Source organism: Rutidosis leptorrhynchoides, chromosome 10 (genome assembly GCF_046630445.1).
Source record: "Rutidosis leptorrhynchoides isolate AG116_Rl617_1_P2 chromosome 10, CSIRO_AGI_Rlap_v1, whole genome shotgun sequence".
Classification (NCBI taxonomy): Eukaryota; Viridiplantae; Streptophyta; class Magnoliopsida; order Asterales; family Asteraceae; genus Rutidosis; species Rutidosis leptorrhynchoides.
The window spans coordinates 328,222,102-328,247,037 of record NC_092342.1 but is presented as its reverse complement, the minus strand read 5'-3'; the positions used below and the strand labels follow the sequence as shown (position 1 = coordinate 328,247,037).

The 24,936-nt window shown below is 33.1% G+C and overlaps 1 protein-coding gene across 1 annotated transcript; it reads left to right on the top strand.

Annotated features, from left to right (window-relative positions):
• The first annotated feature begins 4,346 nt into the window (after positions 1–4,346).
• Positions 4,347–24,936, top strand: LOC139871334 (uncharacterized). The gene is made up of 16 exons (XM_071859055.1): positions 4,347–4,482; positions 8,232–8,356; positions 8,441–8,630; positions 9,038–9,099; positions 9,864–9,945; positions 10,157–10,415; positions 10,636–10,788; positions 10,883–11,032; positions 11,156–11,308; positions 11,772–11,924; positions 12,031–12,183; positions 12,278–12,430; positions 23,191–23,343; positions 23,461–23,538; positions 23,703–23,777; positions 24,329–24,936. The coding sequence occupies exons 1-16, from the start codon at positions 4,449–4,451 to the stop codon at positions 24,672–24,674; spliced, it is 2,319 nt and encodes a 772-aa protein (XP_071715156.1). The 5' UTR covers positions 4,347–4,448; the 3' UTR covers positions 24,675–24,936.

Here is a 24,936-nt window from a genome sequence, read left to right as displayed (position 1 = left end):
TCATTTTTATCTTCAATTCATTATTTGCTCTTTATTCGTTTCTGTTCAATCATAATATGTTCTTTTCGCTTCGGAATCATTAAATAATTTCAACTTCTCTTGTATTTGTATAAGAATAAAGACACGACACCTATATACATATCAATACCAGTATACGATCAATTCCAGTTTTTTTTTTTTTATCAATTTCAACTAGCTTAATGCTCATGAATTCGCGGGGCTTTTTTATGGGACTAACCAATGATAGATATTGAAATTGAAACTCCATAAACTGATATTTTATATTATTTGAATGGTTGCTAGTAATGAAACCAAATCATAGAACACTGTTGTATAGTTGTTGACAAAATCAAAACAAATAAAACCATAAACGCGAATAACATCATGCTTTATAATTTCTTCTTAAACTTTAGGTCTTGTTTCTCATATAAATATATATGCAATCTAGTATGCCACGTAGGAGAGTTGTAGTATCCCTACCATATCCATATCACTAATACAATTAAAATAATAATAATATTTGCAAACTTTATCCTTCATTCTCTTCATATTGTTGTATTTCTCTAAGCCCAATAACAAATGTTTCAAATCAGCTCATCTAGTGTCCTTTAACAAATCATTTAGCCCAATGTTCACAACCATTACAACCTGATTATCCATAATAAGTAAGACATGAATAAAATATAATACATACGACATCCAATAACTGTGATAACATTCAGTTTATAGTTCGCAAATTAAAATATTCAATGTACGATTCCATCTCAAAACAAACATACAGAAACACCAACAGTTAGCAGTGATCTTTCATTTTTTTATATCACCAAAGTTGACCCAAAAAAAAAGATGAGCAAATGCAATAATAACTCAATTCCCAATATTAGAAACAATGTTGATTTAAATCTCAACAGCTTCAAAATTAGGCCCATATATGTAGTTTTGACAGAGTTGGCCCAAGTAACAATAAGATTCAAATCAAGAATACAGGTGCAAAAATGATCTACAATCAAGCAACAACAATAACTATGATCCATAACAACTATGCAAATATAAACATGGCCCACATCCAAACAACAACAACAATTTTGACCCATTCTAACATAACAGTAGTAAAAAAAACCCACAATCTTGAATTACATATTTTTCTATTATCATAAACAGAATGAATATAGTGCTTCTATAGTTGCATATGATACAATCTTCTGCAACATATTAAAATCATATACATGATAAAGTAATATAACAATTTTTTGATATTAGTATAGCGTTTACCTTGTAAGTGATCAAGAATGACGATCTTGATAACACAAACATATGAACTCATCGAATATGATTGTTGATGTGTATATAACCTGATATTTAACAAATTACAGAAAATGTATTATGATGTTGATATTAAGCATGGAATATGATTAATACTTCAAACAAACTTTGAACTAATTTAGGGTAGATGATTTTATATATGGATGCCTAGCAAATTATTATCCGATTTATTAGCATGTAATCATAATTTATTTGACTTTTTAAAATAGGTAACAATTACACATTTATTGGTTTTTTAATTTAATGTTGACAGCGATTTTTATGGAGTTAAAAATGGAATAAATATGAGTGTACGTATTTTAAGCAAATTTATTGACGTATTTTAAGCATATTTGAAGTGTATTTAGTACATGACTTTATCTTTTTGCAGTTTATTATTTGTTTGCTTTTGACTTTCAATTATACTAACTTTATCCCAATTTATTTCAATCTTATCTTATGGAGTAATTCATAATATCAATCATATATATGTACACTTTGGTCAAACATCTATTTAAGGAAATGTGATCATTTCATAAGTATATCATTTATGGTTAGTTGACTTTCATACAATATGTAAATAAGGGTAATTTGGTAATCAAACAAATCATGTATTTGATTATGAGGTCATGATGAAGATTAGTGAAAATGAATGGTTTAGATTAGTGATCATTAATTTATTAGATTCCTAGCATGATTTGATTTGTATTTTTCTTTATTAAGTGTATAAAGAGGAGTTTTTAAATGTAGTGATTATATGGATGTATTTAAAGCTGTGTTTAGGGATATATTTTAAATTCAAATCACTAATTGAATCCCTTATATTTATAATCATGTGTTTACCTAATATCTTCCATAATTAGTTATTTTTTCCCACTAATTATGTATATCAATCATCAATCAATCATCAATCGAATAAATTATTATTATAGGCAAGTAATTAAAGACTTTTCTGCTCCGTTGGTCCCTGTATTATACCCCATTTTGCTAACAGCGTCCCTTGGTTATTAATTTGACATTTAGAATCCTTTGTTTATCAAAAATTTGCAATCAGCGTCCCTCGAATTTGGCATTTAGAATCTTTTGTTTATCAAAAGTTTGCAATCAGCGTCCCTTCGAGGGACGCTGTTAGCAAAAGGGGGTATATTGCAAATTTGCAATCAGCGTCCCTCCGAGGGACATTGATTGCAAAATATTGATAAACAAAAGATCCTAAAGACCAATTAATAACCAAGAGGCACTGTTAACAAAATGAAGTATAATACAGAGACCAACGAAGCAAAAAAGTCTAAATTAAAATCAATTAATCTCTTTGTATGATATTGTTTATTTGACTATTATGACTAATAAGATCATTCAAGAATAAGTAAAAAACTTTTAGCATGATTTTACTTCCATTTATTTTTATTAAGTGTATATAGAGGAGTTTTTAAATGTAGTGATTATATAGATGTATTTAAAGCTGTATTTAGGTATATATTTGAAATTCAAATCATTAATTGAATCCCTTATATCAAATATGATCAGATTCAAAACTATAATAAAAACACAAGCATACATAAGATCGCTACTTTGAATTTTCTACTATCATACAATTGATCAGAAGGAATTGGAATTTCAGAACACCATATTCAAGTGTATAATTTGTAGCATAATATAGCAATAATAGTCATATTTAATTATGGTCACGTTCATACAACAATTCTTATAATACAAAACATCAATATCCGCTGATTGACCATTAATAATCAACAATTTAATAAGCATTGCAGCTCTAATCTTGTTATCCCACATTGAAAATTAACAATGCAATAAGCATATCAGAAAAGAGATGATATCTATTTTGCATAATACATAAATACAAACCGTCAATACCTATTGATCGACCAAGACCATTTCAAGGGATGATGGTTTGGATGTACTGTACTTAAAAAACTTGTTCCACACGATGTGTACCTTCACTTTAATCTTTTAGTCTTCCTTTTTATTGGTCACTTGATTAAGTGGAGTGATTCCTTCTACATAAAGAATTGTGGTTATTGATGTTTGAAAATAATTGCGAATGATAAAGTGAAAAATACTGAGTCATTTAAATACCGTTAAAAGCCATCATCGCGGTTTATTTTATGATGACTGATTTGCATTTATCAATAGTGTAAATGTTATGTGTGTAATTAGCTAATTTCTTGGAACCGTATTGAATTGTTGATACTATCTAGTGCTTTATTTTCGGTTTCAAATTTGAATTTGAAAGTGAACTGTATCATTTTTTATCTCAAGTCTAGTATGTCATAATATTATCCATTTAAATCTTTTTTTGTTCAAACTTTCAATTAAGGAAATACTATAATTAGCTAATTATATAAATTTATTAATTATAATTAGGTCATTAATGAACATTAAAATCGTTGTGAGAAGGGTATTTTAGTAATCAAATAAATCAACTTCTTGATTATGAGGTCATTATGAAGATTAGAAAAAAATTGATGGCCTAGATTATTGACCACTAATTGAATGTATGGCTAGGATTGATTGTAGTTAATAAAAATAACCTATTTTCATCTTTGTTATTTTATATAAAAGGAATAAAAAGGATTTTGTTATTTCTTTCGCTAATGCAAACGTTGTCAATTTTTTATAACAAATATTGTAACATCCCGTCAAAATGGGTCCTGACGCGGCATATTATCAGATGTCAAAGTTCAGTCGACGCACTCTATATGCTTAAGTCTAAAGACGCCATGCTTGACCTCTAAATTGTTCTCTTGTTGTGGAAGTGCTAGCTAAAGCTAATTGACTGAGAATAACATGCTAAAGGTCAACACAATAGTTGAGTAAATTTATAGGTTTTATTTCGTAAGTAAAGCATAAATCACGAAATTTCAGTTGTTTATAAACAGTTACAAAATAGTGTATATATATGAACACGCGAACTACGATGCTTAACACCCATAGTATCTCACGGGTCTTCCTTTTACCGTCAGTTTAGTTTTATAGCTACAGTTAGTACAAAAATGTGTGTGTTGGGAATGGGAATTAATCTAAACACATAAATAAACATATACATTCCGTTTTCCGTTTCTTCTTTAAATTAAACAAATAAAAAACAGGGCTAATCCAGTTAACATTCAAACAGCTAGTTATAAATGGGGGATCCTTACCGGCGATATGCTGACACAGGTTCGTTTTCTTTTATTTCTTCTCTATTATAAACCAAACCCTAATTTTTTAACTTAACAATCCGGTTCACTCTTTGTTTAATTTTTTTTTTTTGAAAAGCAAGATAATTTTATTGATAAGTAAATGATACAAAGAGAATTACAACATGAGTAACACTAATTTGAGCGAAACTCGAGGACCTATACTAGATATAAAGTAAGAGACTAATAAGATGTAGAATACCCTAATTTCGGAGCAGTATTATCGAACTTAACATCAATCACCATTACCCTCATCATCTACTAATACATAAAAAAGATTGTTTGTTTCAATTCTATCTTTGGAATATGTCTTATTATTACCTTCACCATCAATGCTCTTCCCTTTATCTCTTTTCCTTAAAACATTATGATTTCGATTTTTCTGGGACTCCACATTCCAATCTGTTTCCTCCACAACAATATTGTCTTTAATACCATAATTATTCTTAACTGCATTTTGCTTGATACCTTTTGCTTCTGTTGACTGCCATTGACTTTTATTATTATCAAAATTCAACTTATGAAATACCCTTCCTTTCTTACCAACAACTTTAGAGCCGTCCTCAACACACAGGTTATTTAAATCAACTGTTTCACCATCATTGTTGATTTTCAAAGCGTCTTTTAACACTTGTGCAGATACTTCATCTTCTTTTTTAGGCCTAATTTTACAAGTATTAAAAGAGTGCCCAAACACTTTGCAATGAGTGCATAAAGGCGGTTTCCATTGATAAGTCACCTCAAGTTTACCCACTTTGGCTGGAAAAGAACCAATCACAGGATAGGAAAATTCGACAAAGTTAGGAAGGTCATCAGCTGCATTGACTTCAGTCAAAAATCTAGCAAAACCTAGTCTTCCACTTTTACTCAAACATCTCTCTGAAGTAACTTTGTCCATCAACATAGGCCTACCAATACCACTAAAAAGTTTACCTATACTTCTGCCACTCCATAGTTCAATGGGTATATTGTGAATGCAAATCCAAATTGGAACTTTTTCAGGTTCAATTTTTTCAAGCCAAACCCCAGGTTCCCACTGATTCACGAAAAAAGGAACATTATTAACTAACCATGGACCACTCTCAAGAACCTCCTTCATACCCTTTTCATTTTTAAAATTGCATAAATAAAATCCTGCAGCTGTTTTGACGATTTCTTTAAGGTCATACCTCCGCCACATTCTCCTTAGATGGGCATTAACAACCCTATAATCCATAGAAGTTCCAATAAAATACCCATATAATTGAATAGAAAATGCACTACCGCCCTTCTTAACCTCCTCAGCGGAGAAAACTACTCTCTTTTGACCATTAGACATTAAAACATGAGGAATGAACTCCATTTTTAATTCTTCTTCTTCTTTGTTTTGTTTTAAGAAGTCAGCAAAAGTGATGTTTGGATTTTCCCATGCTCTTGGGGTTTTAGTATTTGTATTGCCTTGCCCATCACTAGTCTCAACCCCTTCCATTGTTGTAGATTTAATCCCAGAAACAACATTATCTTTATCACCGCTATTATTATCCTGCGTATTTATTAATGTTACATTGCCACCCAATGTAAATTAGGAGAAATCATCAGGAACAACAATTGACTCTCTAATACCATCATTCTTAAATAACTTAACAGCATTCTCAGCAGCAGCCACTAAGTTTACATCAACCTCATTATAACTACCATCTTTTGAACTCTTAAAGAATACAACAGGACTAGCAGAAACAGTCGGTTTAGCAACAGCAATTGTTTCACCAATAGATTTAGCAATAATATCATCGTTACTAACTACAATATCATCAATAGAATGATCAGTTACAGCATAATTCTTACCATACCCACCTTTCTTCCTGTTACCCTTGCGTTTTTTAATTACTTCAGGGAGTATTTTTTCATTAGCAGGAATAGAAGAATCACCAGCATAAGGAACAAATTGAGCACTCTTCTTTTCTTTAGACGGACCATCCCCAACATCAATCAGCCGGTTCACTTTACCCTTCCTCTTTCTAGAACTATAGGTTTTCAGAATCATCCTCTATGAATCACGATTATCCTTCCCAGGTTGATCAATTGGCACATCTCCCTCGTTCTTATTTGGCTGATCAACTTCATCTACCATCAGATTGGAACGTACGACATCATCCATAATCTGAGATGAACGATCCCCATCAGAATCAGATGAAGACACTTCTCCACTTTTAGAAGCCGCATCCGCTGTTCCACGACTAACCGATCGGTTTCGCAAAACCCTAGTAGCAGTCGCCGTTATATCTTGGTACTTTTTCTTCTTCTTGGACACCATGATACACCCAGATCAGCTTCTATGAAGTGGCAATAGCAGCAGATAGCAATAGCAGCAGATAGCAGGTATCTCAGAACTATAACTCAAATTTGAAAGCAACAATTCAGACCAATACTCACCAAGGTTTTGGTCGGAGATCCAAGACAGTCGTACTGGAAGAAAACGGCAGCGAACGGCGGTGGAACAGATGTTCACGCGCCGGCGCGTGGAATACCGGCAGCGGAATTCGGCGGCGCGTGGGATGACAGTGGTGGTCGGAACAGCGTGAAAATTTCAGGGTTTGCAATTCGAGTATGTCTGATTCGATTGGCGGGGGTGGTGAGATGCAAAAATCTAAAGAAAAAAACTAAATAATCGAGTGGTGGGAGGCGGTGAACAGTGGCCAGATGCCCTTTTAGGAGAGAGAAAAATTCACCATATTCCACTCTTTGTTTAATTATCATGCTTCATACTAGATTATACTACCAAATTGACCTACCTTCGCCAGTTCATCATATCAAAGAATCCAAATTATGTGTACACATAAACATACAAGAATTATAGTTATCGTAAAATAATTACTCAGAAAGTTTAATAGGAAACATTTGTGTCGAAAAAGTTACAAGCTTTATGTTTATTAATGTTGATTGAATTGTTGGTGAAGGTCTGTCTGAATGATAAAGTCGAAAACCTTACATATGTATAAATAATAATAATAATTTGTGAATTTTTCGGATTTATGGCCTTAGTATTTTACCAGGAACTTCATTCAATGGAGATATTAAAAAATGTGATTTTCTATAACTTATATGATATATGACTAGGACTAATGTGTAAAGAGTAGTCTTTATGGTTCTTACTAAATATTCCCTTCTCATTGGAAGCCTCCCCCCTCATATATGATATACATGTATATGTATGTACACCTGCATGTATATAGTGCTCTATAATCACATATAGTTAGTGGTGTTATTAACACAATCTTTAGCAATTTATGCTTCAGGTGTGCTTTAGGAGTACACCAATTATTAGGGGCGAAAATATGAAGGGACAAGGGGGGGGGGGGGGGGGGGGGTTGGATTTGTAATTCTTAGTGCAAAAATTTTGGGTTTTTCAATTTTGCCCCCAGTGGATTTTTTTTTGCCCAAAAGTCTATATTTTGCCCCCGAAGCCTCAGTAGTTTGCCCAAAAGGCTCTATATTTTTCCCCAAAACCTCCATATTTTGCTCAAAAACCTCCATATTTTGCCCCAAAAAAGTTGATACAGTTTTAAAAAATAATTCGCCTCCGGTGAAAAAAATTTCTGCTTCCGCCACTGCCAATTATATGAAGTAAAATCAAACCCTGTAAAAATCAAACAATCAAGAAAATATACGGCGCATAATGATACCTTTGTTGCAGTTTTTGCATATTAATCGGTGCACGATTTATTTATCTGTCTAATTTTTCTGTAACAGCCAGTGTCTCAAGACCAGGATATACTAGTTATCTACCATCTGATGTATCAACATTGTCATCCCAGCCTTTATGGCCTTCTCAAAATCACTTGAGTACCTCATCTGATTATCAACTACACACGGACGTAAGAACTGAACACGTTTGATTCGTTCGACTCTTTTATAATATCGTAGCACTTCATGACTCCATTTTTTGTTGTGTTTTTAAGATTTTATCACCACGCCCAGAACCGTATGGTGCTCATAATGAATTTGTTTTTAATGGATACACTGCTGGAACTAGTGGAAACGATTACCGGTCACCTTTTGAAGATAATGGTTTGCCAGCTGGAAGTCAGAAATCGAATGTTTTGTTTGTGGATGCATTACCTTTTGATTGTTCCCGAAGAGAAGTATCTCGTATCCTCCTCATCTAGATATATCAAGCCTGAATCTGCATATAAAATGGGTCATGTTTTGTTTATAATGGGGTCAGAGGGTAAAATTTGAATGTATTGGCTCAAAAGGAAATAGGTTTAAGGCGTCAAATGGATTGAATGTCGTACAAAGTCTATCTTTATCGTATAAAACATGCTAAATTATTTGATCCAAATATTGAATTATCTTTGAACTAGAAACAATTTAACAAGCTAAGATTTTTGTTAACTTCTGATAGATATATACACACATATGTACATGTAAATGGGAAGATTTGAGAACAAAATTTTGTGTTTCAACTGTCGATGGATAGTTGATGCTTAAAATGTTTCTTGCTTTTATAACATGTTGATATTTGTATGTTTATTAATCCTTGACACCCGTTTAAGACTTGTTCCGTCCATTTCTTGGATTCATTGAAATTAAAGTTGTGCACAAGGAGCCAAGAAATGTAAGTTTGATATACTCTGCGTTATTTTTTCTTTTTACTACGCTTTAACAATTCTGAAAGGCATGAATTGAGTAATATAAATTTGACAAATGCACACGAGCTCACGAGCTCTTCTTTTCCATTATTATTCACAATTGTTTGTAGAATGCCATAAATGACCTCAAAAGTAATTTGCTTAAATAGGGAAGAGTGATGCTTATGTTTGGAAAATTGAGGCTTTTGGTAGTTGGCCTGTTAAAGTAAGCCACATGGCGACAAATTACCTAAAATGATAGTTATAAACTAGTTCAAAAAGTTGGCATGTAAAGTAAAATCGGTCCCTTCTTAGTAGATATGGATGATATTTTTATTTTTTTTTTTAATTTCCCAGGTTATGTAGCTGATACTTTTATTAATTATGTACTATAAATGTTAGTAAGTTTGTTACGACTGAGCCTAATATCGGAACACTGAGTAAATCAATTTTACTTGTATATAACTGCTAGTATACTTTAGAAATTTTGTCTATTTAAGTTACTTTTTTGCCCTCGAGATGAAACTGCATTATGCACACATAATGGCTTCACTAGATATGTGATCCGCCTGTTAGTGGAGGTGTATACTACTGGAACATAATTAACTACTTCCAACTTGTCATGACTCCTTTTTACTGATATTTACTTTCTTTTTTACTGATATTTACTTTCTTTTTTACTGATATTTACTAGTGTTGTATATTGGATATTTACTGATTTACTGATATATCGTAATATTGCTGACTCCAGAGTGGTGATAAAGCCATCGTTTTGTGCTTTGTTGAGTTTTCAGACTCCAATCACGCTCTAAATGCTTTAGAAGCCCTTCAAGGTTAGGTGAATCTACCATTTTATAAAACGTGTTTTATATCAATCAACTTTATGGAAGACACACTCATTTTTATTTTTATTTTTTACCTTTTACTTTCAAGAGGAAATGTTTAAGTATATCACAATATAAACATCATAGCACTGCACACTATTTTATAAATCACACTAGATCACTCTTCAAACGTTTTATTAAAGACGAGTTAACAATGTAGGTTACAAGTTTGACTACAAGAAACCCGATTCCGCAACCTTGCGGATACATTTTGCTCATTTTCCATTTAAACTACCTTTTGATAAAGAGGAGCAAGGTTTTGCTCACTTTCAATCTCAACTACATCGTGATAACGAGGAACGAGATCTTGCTAATCGTTCTTTTCAACTACCGCCCAATAGAGATGAGCGTGGTCTACTTGTTTGTTATCCATTTCAACAACCGTCTCATAAAGACGAACACGATTGTGCTATTCCAAGGTAACTATGACATTACACTTAAATTAATCATTGAATTGTTGTTCACAACCATTTTCTGGTTCTTTTGGTATGGTTTATTTTGTCAAGTTACTAGCAGTCCCCATTTGATTTGTTTTTTTTTTTTTTTTTTGGGATAAGTTGTGTTAAAAATATCTCGTTACTTTTATTTGTGTTAAAATAATAACAAAGGGGTTGACTGTAACATGTTTAATTCTGTTAGTGAGGGTACGCTAAGGAGGAGAAAGTGCTTTAATTGTGGTGAAGCGGGTCATCTAGCGTCAGGATGCTTAAAATTAGGAGCGGCTGATGTGGCAAATTCAGTAGAAGAAGTTAATGAGATGACAGTTGAGAAAGCTGATATGGCACTTGCTTCGTAAGTTTTTTAAAAAATATCTCTCTTTTGAATATGTATGTTTGTGTTAAAGTAATAACAAAGGGGTTGACTATAACATGTTCAATTCTTTTAGTGAGGGTAAGCTAAGGAGTAAAAAATGCTTTAATTGTGGTGAAGTGGGTCATCTAGCGTCAGGATGCTCTAAATTGCGAGCTGCTGATGTGGCAAATTCAGTAAAAGTTAATGACATGACAGTGGAGAAAGCTGATGTGGCACTTGCTTCGTAAGTTTAGTTGTTGTTGTTTTTTTTTTTTTTTTTTTTTTTAAATTTCTTTTAAATATGTATATTTGTGTTAAAGTACTCCAATAACAAAGGGGTTGACTATAACTTGTTCCATTCTGTTAGTGAGGGTAAGCTAAGGAGTAGAAAATGCTTTAATTGTGGTGAAGTAGGTCATCTAGTGTCAGCATGCTCTAAATTACAAGCGGCTGATGTGGCAAATTCGGTAAAAGAAGTTGATGACATGACAGTGGAGAAAGCTGATGTGGCACTTTCTTCGTAAGTTTCTATAAACTAATTTTCTTTTACATATGTATCTTAAATATTTCTCGTGATTGTCGCCTTTTATCCCTTTCTAGTTTCTCTATAAAATCTTTATTTGTTAAAAAAATATATACTAGAATATTTGTTTTTAATACTCCCTCTGATCCAAAGTAAATGTACCTTTTGACTTCTAAAAGTCTTTCTCTCACAACTTTGACTTTGAATATTTTTGTTTGTTTTCTATAGTATATTTGATGAAATTTATATTAATGAACTTGGTTTTAAATGTAATTTTCATTGGTACAATTTTCATTAAATATTATATAACACAAACAAAAATATTTCAAGTCAAAGATGAAAAGAATAACTTCAAAGGTCGAATTGGACAATTATTTTGGGACTGAGGGAGTATTTGTTTAAAAAAAGGTATACTAGAATAATAGTAACACAGGGGTTAACTGATGTTCAATTCTATTAGTGAGGGTAAGCTAAGTAGGAGAAAATGCTATAATTGTGGTGAAGTGGGTCATCTAGCGTCAACATGCTCTAAATCACGAGCGGCTGATGTGGCAAATTCAGTAAAAGACGATAATGACTTGACAGTGGAGAAAGCTGATGTGGCACTTGCTTCGTAAGTTTCTTAAAATTAATTTTCTTTTACATATGTATATGTATATGTATATTTGTTTTAAAAATAATAACAAAGGAGTTGACTATAACATATTCAATTCTGTTAGCGAGGGTAAGCTAAGGAGTAGAAAATGCTTTAATTGTGGTGAAGTGGGTCATCTAGTGTCAGCATGCTCTAAATTACGAGGTGCTGATGTAGCAAATTCAGTAGAAGAAGTTAATGACATGGCAGTGGAGACAGCTGACGTGGCACTTTCTTTGTAAGTTTTAAAAATAAATTTTCTTTTACATATGTATATATTTGTGTTAAGGTAATAACAAAGGGGTTGACCATAAGATGTTCAATTGTGTTAGTGAGGGTAAGCCGAGGAGGAAAAACTGCTTTAATTGTGGTGAAGTGGGTCATATAGCGTCATCATGCTCTAAATTACGAGCTGCTGATGTGGCGAATTTAGTAAAAGATGTTAATGACATTACAATGGAGAAAGCTGACTTGTCACTCGCTTCGTAAGTTTTTATAAATGATACTCTTTACTTATGTATATACTAAATATATTTCTCATAATTGTCGCCTTTTATCCCTTTCTAGTTTCTTGCTACAGGAGTTCTCTATAAAATCTTTATTGTTTACAAAAATGTATACTAAAATATTTGTTTATAATACTCCGTCAATCCCAAAATAATTGTCGCATTTGACTTCTAAAAGTCTTTTTCTCACAATTTGATGAAATTTATATGAATGGACTAGGTTCTAAATGTTATAATTCAGTAGGCTTATAACTACCTTTAGTGGTTTGATTATTGATGTTATAATTCAGTAGGCTTATAACTACCTTTAGTGATTTGATTCTTGATTAAGAATACTAATAATGAAGTGTAAGAACAAAGATGATAATGGAGAGAAAGAAAGAAACACTTTGTAAGTGTGAGAAATGGTGCAAGTTTAATGCTTGCATTCATGGCTATTTATAGCAAAAATATCACAAGTTTAGGAAATACAATAATATTACTTTTGTGTATCAATAATTGACTATCCATTTATATATCACTTACCTCACATAAAGCGTACCAAACAAAGCTGACGTGTCACCCTGCTAAATCCCCTAATCCTTACGCGACAATTGTAATCTCCTCACTAATCTGGATTAAGTTTTGCTGATTACCACATAATTACACGTGTCCCAATCAGGCTTAAAATTAAACTTTTAATCCCTAACTGAAACAGAACCGTCGCTCTTACTCTCTCTCTTCGAAATTCGAACCCTAAACCATTTACACCGACTTTACGAGAGGTCTCCAGCGCCGATAAGAAACCCCGCCGCCTGCAGAATAAATCTCTACAATTTTACGATCGGAACGGTACTAATTTTATATTAATCAATTTCTGAATCGCAACACCGGTTACTGAATCGAAATATTGCGTGCAATTGCTCACAAATTGTAACCGCTGCTGTTAATCGCCGGCTCAAGTTTACGATTTCTGAAAATCGATTCCTCAAGTTCAATAGAGTGTGAATCTTGCGAAGGCCGCTTGATTACTCTACAAACAAAACTGATTTTTTTTTTCGTTTTAAGTTGTTAAATTTCGAACTAACATCTAAGACCTCTGATTACCTATCTGGTTATGATTGATGCTAAACTGAAGGCAACAAAAAGGCTCGATTCAAACTCATATGAGTATGATTGTTTAAAGGTATGTCAATTTGAAGAATTGTGATCCTTTTAATTCGACATTTTGTTTTACTTTGTTTATAGCTTTTTTGAAATGCATCACTCATTATACACATCAGATGTCAAATGGAGTACTATATGTCATGAGCCTGTGATTCAGAAAAAAATGAATTTATTCCAAATTAGTTTTACAATTTTGGCTTACACTTGATCCAGAAAGCATATTAATACTTGACAATTTATATTATGTAAGTTTTATATAAATTGATAAACCTGACTATTTGTTTGCAGGACAAAACTCTATTACAGTGATATCAATTTCATATTTCTTATGTGCTGTGATCAGACCGGGGGATCCAATCCATTTTTGAAATACTATAGACTCAAGGTAATGCTTACATCTCATGACTTCTTATTGTGATCAAGAGTTTTATGTCATGAATTTTTTAAAAGTCAAATACACATATCATGGCTCCTGATTGTCGATTTAAATTTTGTACAATTTTTCTATGGTTAAGCTAATTTCATATCTTAACCTTTAACTATTAACTTATAATTGATAACATTAAAAATTATAGTATACACAACAATGTAACAATATGTAAACAGATCAGCTCCATATATAAATCTTTAACAATATCACAGTTATCAAGATGGATAACTTCTACATATAAATATTTGAATTTCGAATTTTTTTTCCCACTTGGGTTGACACATGGCACTAATTACCCCTACTGATATTTCTCATTTTCTCATTAAATAATTATTCTGTAGATCAATAAAATCCTAACCGCAAGTTATGGAAGGAAATAGTAGCCGTTTGAAGATTATATAGTTAAATGAGTTTAAATAGTTTATTTTGATCCTCTGACATGTTTGGCCAATTTGTTATCAGGTTGGGCAATATTACTGTGTACATGTCCAACATGTCGTACTAAGTGAATTTCTAGGTTTTAAATATAATTGCAAATGAGTGGTGAGTATATTTAGGTTAAAGGGGCAATTTCGACCCATTTAAGTAAAATAGTGTACATATAGATTCGTTTGACTAATTTTGGGAATTTCAGGTTACCAGGACTTTTAAAATGTTTTTTGGGAGTTGTGGAATCATTGTGTGAAGTTTCCAATGAGTAAGTTTACATGCTGATGTGATCATAATTGTCAAATACATGTGGGTATGCTCACCATCATTCTACTTTGAAACTGATCTTTAATCGTGCTTTGTTTTCACATTGAATGTTATGGAATTTTTAGAACCATGATTGATATCTTTTATCCAGATATCCACGGTTTAATTCAATCGATCACGAAATCAGCAGCCATACAATCTCTACTCTATAAATAAATTGAAACAAGTTATGCGACCTCAAAGAGGTGGCGGTTTCAGTGGTCGTAGCGGCAGCTGTCAAAGTTGCGGTTGGTGGTTGCCGATTTGGCAGCCTTTTTAAGGCAGTCCACCGGAAATGGTCGTAGGTATGTATTATTCATCTTCTATATGTATTAGTTTATACATATTCATCAATTTACATCTCTGATTCATAACTATTGTTCTTTAGGGTTTCATAATTTAAATGGTGAGTTGTTTACATTGTTCATGTTGTTTTATTTGGTAAAGATGATGAGTTTTTTGGTCCAATATGAATATGTGACTTATACTTAACTGTTTTACTTTATGTATCTCAACTAGAGTTACTGGTTTGTGGTAATGAGCAATTAGAGTTACAGTTAATTGTTTAATCTGAAAGTGCAACAGGGTCACACTCTATGGACTTAACTGTTTTTCTTTTATATCTTCTAATCTCATTGATCAGCAACAACAAATTGATCTTCTAATTTCACTGAATCTATTAGAGGTATATTTTGAAATACCATATATGAGATGATTAGTGTAAACCAAAATCTTGAAGAATAAAAAGTATAAGTGGCTTATGATCTTGGATTTGTAATGTAGAAAAGTGTTGGGAAAATGATTAGGAAGACGCATCATTAACGAACTTCTTGAGATTGTAGCCATTTTTTCATTGGTTATTACGCTACAAAAAGTATACTAACATTTAATTGAGTTTTTGTATGATTGACATTATACGTAACTATTTTTATACTTTTTACAATATTTTGATACTTTTTAATTCTATAAGAGATTACCAAGTCTTCACAACTAGAGTACCCCCTGGGGTTCAATTGATTTACATATTGGCAGTTGTTTTCTCTAATTTCTGAATATGAGTACATGGGAGTTAAGAATTTCTACCGTTATCGTATACTCAACATGTTCATGAGGTAAGTGTATTGTAATGTATATTGTTGATGATTACAATCAGCAGTTCAATCAACTCTGCCACAAGTTTGGAGAACTTTTGGCAACAAGCCTCAATCGTGTCCGTGTTATAAATCGATTAATGCCAGGTAATCATCTATATTTTCATTCACCATTTAAAACTCTAATTCATTCCAGGCTCATACTAAGCAAATAAAACAACTTTATTTGGAATAAACTAATCAGTCATTAGCTGTAGAGTTTATTTGGAATAGAACTATGATTAATCATTCGTTTGGGTCAATTTAGGTGAATCTGACCCGTATGACCAATTCCGATAAGAAACGTAATTAAAGCTGCTCTAGGAATATATTTGTTCGTGTAGGCTTTTAATTTTGTTACTGAAGTTTTAGTAGTTTTCGTAACATGAGATTACTGGTACAAATCTGTTTGTTAATGATGGAATGAATGAGTAACAAAAGTTTTGAGGCATATGCATTTATAAATTTTAACTTTAGCTGGTTTAAGTCTAACGAATTAATAAAAATTGCTTGGTAAAATATACATCTTTTTTCATTATTTTGTTATAATCTGGTCATTGGAGTTTTTAGTATGAAACTTTGTGTTAATAAATAAATTAATTAATGACTAACAAAAGATTTTGGCACCTAAGAACTTTTTCACTTAAATTTAGTTGCCTTAACTTTAATTTGTTAAGGTAGATATTTACTTATTTTAATAGTGTTTAGGGAAATGTCAGAATTTGTTTCTTTTGTGCCTTTGTTTGTGTTATTGGTATGTACGATTGGTGATGTTTGCGAATTTTGTTTTAGTGTGTTTATCTCTACAATTTTTGGTTGTTATTGTCTTCTTTGATAACTTTGTTGTTTAATGTCTAAGGTGTATTATAGTTTATGACGATCTTTGTGACATTGTTACTGTTTGTTGTAGGCTTTAGGCAGACACACAACATCAGTTCCATGCAAGGGAAAGTGATTGGGGATTCACATAACATGTTATGGCACACAATCATGATACTTGACTTCACTGCCAATGGTTTGGGGTGTCAGGCTCAATTCTTTTCTAACTCCTCTGATGCACTTCTGCCCGAAGGTGATGGATGTACTTTACGATTTAACTCTCGGTCATTTAGCTACCAAAAACCAACATGTAAGTTGTTTTAATTTGTAAGAATGAATTTCAGTTTTAAGTGATTGAATTGAAATTGTTATGGCTGTTTATGTCAACTTGAACGGGTCGGTTAGGTTAGGAAACGAGGTTGAACGGGTCGATTTCACTATGTATTTATCAAAGTGAGCTTATAATACTGTCAAACAATATAACAAATTTTAGTTTATTAGATGTACAAATATACTTGTCATATTTAGCTTATGATAAAGACACATTATATAGCGTTTTACATATCAATTTAATTTGCTTATTCACCTACGACTTTAGTAAACGTGCTTTATATCTTTATTATTCTTTACAACAATCCTTAGAAGAACTTGAATGCATTGGTTGAATTAAAAACATTGTTTGTTTACATATCAAGTGTGATATTTTATATTGACGTTCTTATGTTCATTTTTCATAAGTTCGTTAAAAGTTTATACTTAGTTTTATTAGGGTCCGCCGTGCAACGCACGGGCTGTTAAAGGCTAGTATATTTATATATTATAACACTCCCCCTTGGATAGCAATTTTGTTTGTTGAAGATCAACTGTAAGTTACTGCCTCGTTAAAAACCTTGCTAAAGAAAACCCAGTGGGAAAAAACTTTAGCTAAGGGAAAAAGAGTGCAGCATGGAGTTGACTCCCCCTCAAGTAGACATCGCTTCAGTTGTTACATCTTTTGAACATGTCTCATGCCAATGTTATGAACGTGTGTTCTGAAAATAGCAGTTGGAAGTGCTTTCGTGAAAAGATCAGCAGAGTTTTTGCTGGATTGAACATATCTCATTTCAATCTCACTGTCCTTAATGAGATTTTGAGTGTATGAGAAGAATCTAGGAGGTATGTGTTTGGTTCGGTCACTTTTGATATACCCTTCTTTAATCTGTGCTATACAAGCTGCATTATCTTCATAGATAATTGTTGGACTTTTATCGCGTTCTAGTCCACAAGAATCAGTAATGATTTGTGTCATTGATCTCAACCAAAAACATTCCCGAGTAGCTTCATGTAATGCAATCACTTCGGCATGATTTGATGATGTAGCAACAAGTGTTTGTTTTTGAGAACGCCATGATATTGCAGTACCTCCATTTAGGAATACATATCCAGTTTGAGATTTAGCTTTATGTGGATCAGATAAATAACCTGCATCAGCATAACCAACCAAATCTTGTTTTGATTCGTTAGAATAAAATAATCCTAAATCAGTAGTTCCTCGAAGGTATCGAAATATGTGTTTGATCCCATTCCAGTGTCTTTTGGTAGGAGCAGAGCTGAACCTTGCCAACAAATTAACTGCAAAAGAAATGTCAGGTCTTGTACAATTTGTAAGATACATAAGAGCTCCAATTGCACTAAGATATGGTACTTCTGGTCCAAGAATATTTTCATGATCTTCACATGGACGAAATGGATCAGTTTCAACATTGAGTGATCTAACAACCATAGGAGTACTTAATGGTTTTGCCTTGTCCATATTGAAACGTTTCAAAATCTTTTCAGTATATGTTGTTTGATGTACAAGTAAACCATTAGGCATATGCTCAATTTGTAAACCAAGACAATACTTGGTTTTTCCGAGATCTTTCATTTCAAATTCTTTCTTTAGAAGTTGAATGGCTTCATGGATCTCTTTATTTGTACCTATGATGTTAAGATCATCAACATAAACAGCTATGATCACATATCCGGATGTTGTTTTCTTAATGAAAACACAAGGGCAAGTAAGGTTATTTGTATACCCTTTGCTTATCAAGTAATCACTTAATCGGTTATACCACATACGTCCCGATTATTTTAACCCATATAAAGATCTTTGTAATTTAATCGAATACATTTCTTTGGGTTTTGCATTTGATGCTTCTGGTACCTTAAATCCTTCAGGTATCTTCATATATATATATCACTGTCACGTGATCCATATAGGTAAGTAGTCACAACATCCATGAGATGCATTTCTAAATTTTTAGAAACTGCCAGGCTGATTAAGTACCTAAAAGTAATTGCATCCATAACAGGGGAATAAGTTTCTTCATAATCAATTTCCGGTCTTTGAGAAAAACCTTGAGCTACAAGTCTAGCTTTATACCTTGTAACTTCATTTTTCTCATTTCTTTTTCGGACAAAAATCCATATGTATCCTACAGGTTTCACATCTTTAGGAGTGAGAATGATGGATCCGAAAACTTTTCTTTTATTGAGTGATTCTAATTCAGCTCGTATTGCTTCTTTCCATTGAGCCCAATCATGTCTATTTTGACATTCAACCATAGATGTTGGTTCTGGATCATCATCATTATTCATGATGTCATATGCAACATTAAATGAAAATTTCTCATCAAGATTTTTCATTTCATTTCGGTTCCATAATATTTTTGAATATGCATAATTGATTGCAATTTCTGTATTGACATCATCAATCTCCTCTGCAGTAGGAGTACTGATTTGTGGTTCTTCTTGAACACTTTCTTTTACTTCATTATCAGCTGATTTTCTTTTTCGAGGATTTTTATCCTTTGAACCAATTGGTCTTCCACGTTTCTGACGTGGCAAAGATTCATGAGTGATGTTATTGCCAGCTTTTGGAATTTCAATCCGAGCTGGAGTATTTACTGCTGGTATATATGATTTTGTCACCGTTTTTGTATCTGTAAATGCATCAGGCAATTGATTTGCAAGTTCTTGTATATGCATTATCTTTTGAACTTCTGTCTCGCATTCTTTTGTGCGAGGATCAAGATACTTTAATTGAGGTTCACACCATGAAACATCATTTTCTTTATTTTTCATTTCTCCCTCTAATCTAGGGAACAATGTTTCATTAAAATGACAATCAGCAAAACGTGCTGTAAAAACGTCACCTGTCATAGGTTCAATATACCTTAATATTGAAGATGTTTCATATCCAACATATATTCCCAACCTCCTTTGAGGACCCATTTTTGTACGTTGTGGTGTCGCAATTGGAACATACACTGCACAACCAAATGTTCTAAGATGGAAAATATTTGGCTCTTGACCAAAAGCAAGTTGTAGGGGGGAATATTTATGACTTGCACTTGGTCTGATGCGAATCAATGCAGCAGCATGTAAAATTGCATGACCCCATATAGATACAGGGAGTTTTGTTCTCATTATCAATGGTCTAGCGATTAACTGTAAACGTTTAATCAATGACTCGGCTAAACCATTTTGTGTATGCACATGAGCAACAGAATGTTCAACAACAATTCCTATAGACATGCAATAGTCATTAAATGCTTGAGATGTAAATTCACCAGCATTATCAAGTCTCACCCTTTTAATGGTGTAATCAGGAAAATGAGCTCTCAATTTAATAATTTGGGCAAGAAATTTTGCAAATGACACATTACGGCTTGATAACAGACAAACATGAGACCATCTGCTAGATGCGTCTATTAGAACCATGAAATATCTAAATGGTCCACGTGGTGGATGAATTGGTCCACATATATCACCTTGAATTCTTTCAAGAAACATTGGTGATTCTTTCTCAACCTTAAGTGGTGAGGGTCTAGTTATCAATTTTCCAAGAGAGCAAGATGTACATGGAACCATTGTATCATGATGGATTTTTCTATCCTTTAGTGGATGTCCATGAGTACATTCAATAATCCTTTTCATCATTGTTGATCCTGGATGGCCTAATCTGTTATGCCATAAACTGAATACACCAGGATCAATATATTTTTCGTTAACTACCATATGTATTTCTGGTACATTTATATGTGTATAATGTAATCCAGAACTAAGTCTTGGCAGTTTTTCAACCACATGACTCTTGTCAGTGATACTTAAATATTTCTCATTTTCTGTTGTCACTGACTGATAATCATACCCGTTAAGGTATATGTCGGAGAAACTCAATAAATTTCTGCTTGACTTGGGAGAAAATAAGGCATCATTTATTAAAAATTTTGTACCATTTGGTAGTATGAAATTTGCCTTTCATATCCCTTTTATCAAGTTAGCAGGTCCTGATATTGTATGTATAGTTCCTTCCGTTGGTTTTAGATCAATAAAATATTTCTCGGATTTAAGTATAGTGTGTGTAGTTCCACTGTCTGCTATACAGAGATCTCCACCACTTGATTGATGTTGTATTCCAGCAAAATTCATATTGAACTTCATATATAAGAAATAAATAGTGAGTACATTAATATTACACAATATTTTAAACGCAAATAGATAGTACTGAAACATTTAGCAAACATAATGACAAAGACAGACGATATTAAATCGTTTATTTTTCGAAAGACACACAACTTAAACATTCAAGAAATCTTCATATAAATCAGATGGTTTCTCAGTGACTGTTGGATCGACGTTATCCACAAAGTTTACTTCCTTTTCTTTATCTTTCAGCGAATCCTGTGATACATCTTAACAAGATGTTTAGATGTTCGGCAAGTATTAGCCCAGTGGCCCATTCTACCACATATGTAGCAAGATTCTTCAGAATTTTTAGAAGAATTTTCTTCAACATCTTGTTTAGTGGGCTTGTTTTGTGGTTGATATTTATATTTTCGTGGATTATTATTTCTTTGACCACCACGGCCACGTCCACGCCCATTCCCATTACCATAAGGATGGTTTCTACCATAGTTATGGCTTTTGGCATGATGATGGCGATGGTTATTATAACCACGACCTTGCCCGCGTCCTTGTCCCTGTTTATAATTATTTGCAGTATTTGCTTCAGGGATTGCAAGTGTACCAGTAGGACGGGATTGCTGATTTTTCATTAATAGCTCATCATTTTGCTCTGCAACCAAGAGATATGAATTAAGTTCAGGATATGTGTTGAACTTTAGCATTCTCAAATTTCTTTGCACTGTGATGTTGGCAGCATTCATTGTGGAGAAAGTTTTCTCCAACATGTCTGCATCACTTATTTCATGTCCACGGAATTTAAGTTGTGAGACTGTATTATACAGAGCTGAGCTGTATTCATTTACTTTCTTAAAGTCTTGGAACCTTAATGTTCTCCATTGATCCATAGCAGCTGGAAGTAAAATTTCTCTTTGATTATTGAATATGCTTTTGAGACCTTCCCATAAAACATGGGGATCTTCTACAGTCACATAATTATTTTGTAAGCATTCATCAATATGTTGATGAATAAAGCAACATGCCGTTGCTTGTTCTTTTTCAGAACAAGTGTTGTTTTCATTTATGGTTTCAAGAATGCCCATTGATTTAAGATGCATTTTTACTTTTATAACCCATGGCATGTAGTTATTTCCCGTTGATTCTAAAGGAGTAAATTTAAGCTTTTCCAGATTCGACATTTTCTATTATCAAAAATTAAAACAAACATCATGATAAATTAGAGTCAATTTATATTCATAAGTATATAAACATTAAACATAAATTTAATATAACATAAATGATAAGTAGGCGACAGTGTCGACCATATGTAAGCAATCATAAATAAATGTTATATAACATAAATGATAATTAGGTGACAGTGTCGACCATATAAATGTTAGATAATAGAAATATAAATGTTAGTAACATAAATGATAATTAGACGACAGTGTCGACCATATATTATTCAGGTGGTATAACCGACCATATATCATTTAGGTGGCAGAGCCAACCATAATTAGTATTAAGATTATCGTGCTGATAACGTGTTATAATTCAGTAGGCTTATAACTACCTTTAGTGGTTTGATTCTTGATGTTATAATTCAGTAGGCTTATAACTACCTTTAGTGATTTGATTCTTGATTAAGAATACTAATAATGAAGTGTAAGAACAAAGATGATAATGGAGAGAAAGAAAGAAACACTTTGTAAGTGTGAGAAATGGTGCAAGTTTAATGCTTGCATTCATGGCTATTTATAGCAAAAATATCACAAGTTTAGGAAATACAATAATATTACTTTTGTGTATCAATAATTGACTATCCATTTATATATATATTTATATATTATAACACTAAACGTATTTTCATTGGTATAATTTTCACTAAATATTATATAACACCAAAAAAATATTTGAAGTCAAATAATGAAAAGGAATAACTTCAAAAATCAAATTGGAACAATTATTTTGGGTTGGAGGGAGTATTTGTTATAAGAAATGTATACTAGAATAATATTAACAAAGGGTTAACTAATGTTCAATTCTGTTAGTGAGAGTAAGCTAAGGAGTAGAAAATGCTTTAATTGTGGTGAAGTGGGTCATCTAGCGTCAACATGCTTTAAATTACGAGTTGCTGATGTGGCAAATTCAATAAAGGAAGCTAATGACATGACAGTGGAGAAATCTGACGTGGCACTTGCTTCGTAAGATTTTAAAATTAATTTTCTTTTACATATGTGGTATATTTGTGTTAAAGTAATAAAAAAGGGGTTGACAATAACATGTTTAGGGGTTGACAATAACATGTTTAATTCTGTTAGTGAGGGTAACCTAATGTGGAAAAAATGCTTTAATTGCGGTGAAGTGGGTCATCTAATATCAGCATGCTCTAAATCAAGCCAATGGGGCTTTGCCTCATTGGTCACCATGACATGGTGTTCGAGGAGACCAGGGTTCGAGTCTCGGGGGGGGGGGGATTTCGTGAATTAACTTCGTGAGCTAACCACTAACATTGCCTTTCAAAAAAAAAAAAAAAAAAAAAAAAAGCATGCTCTAAATCAAGAGCTGCTGATGTGGCAAATTCAGTCAAAGAAGTTAATGACATGACAGTGGAAAAAGCTGATGTGGCACTTGCTCCGCAAGTTTTAAAAAAATTATTTCTCTTTACATGTTATATCGTAATTTTCGCTTTTTATCCCTTTCTAGTTTTCTTGCTTGAGGGGTTTTCTATTAAATCACCAACAGTACCAACGAGCTTATAGCTCAGTGGTACCCGATGCCTTTGATCCCTGGGCCTACAGTGGGGGAAGCTTTGACCCAAGAAATGCGCAAGTTCGATTCTCAGTCTGGGCGCCCCGCATGGAATTATTTCTCCCTCCGGGGAGAAATTTGTGAAGTGCTTTCGGGGGTCTAGCTAGCTGGGGTAAAGATCGCCTTGCCGTCACTGTGGGTACTGGGAGGAGGTACTTTTCCGGCACAGGTCTCTTTCGGGGTGGGATTGGTGGGTGCTACGGCACACAGGGTTAGCGTGTCCCTGCCAACTTACACGTTTTGACCCTAAATCACCAACAGTCCCCATTTGTTTTTTTTTTTTTTGGTTTTTTTTTTTTTGGATAAGTAGTGTTAAATTTATCTTTAACTTAATAATAGTAACAAAGGGATTGACTATAACATGTTCAATTCTGTTAGTGAGGTTAAGCTGAGGAGGAAAAGGTGCTTTATTTGTGGAGAAAAGGGTCATCTTGCATTAGCATGCTCTAAATTACGAGATGCTGATGACATGGCAGTAAAAGAAGATGCTATGAATGAGGAGCCTCAAGCTATAAAGAGGAAATTTGAAGGATCGAAAGACTCCTCAAAGAAAAAAGGGAAATTTGAAGGATGTTTTTGTTGCGGGAAGACAGACCACATGATGCGAGAATGCCCCATCAAAGTCTCGTTGACAGGTTGCTTTAATTGTGGGGAGGCGGGCCACATACGCCTCAAGTGCCCCAATTTGAAAACCGGTGTCCCGAAGCCCGAAGACATAGCTTAGCCCAAGAGACAACTAATATGGTGGCAAGTATGTTCTTGTTCAACTTTCTACATGCTCGTGCATTTTTTTGTGTCGGGTGTGAATCATTCGTTTACTAGGTTTCTATATTTTGCTAAGTGGTTCTTGTTCCGTTATAAATCTGCAATTTAAAATGAAACACCGAATACGCCACCATAAGAGGTTACCAATATAACTCTTACCCGGATACAATTAGGTCGCCTAATCTATTGAATGTATACTCAATCTGCTCACTTAGTAGTGT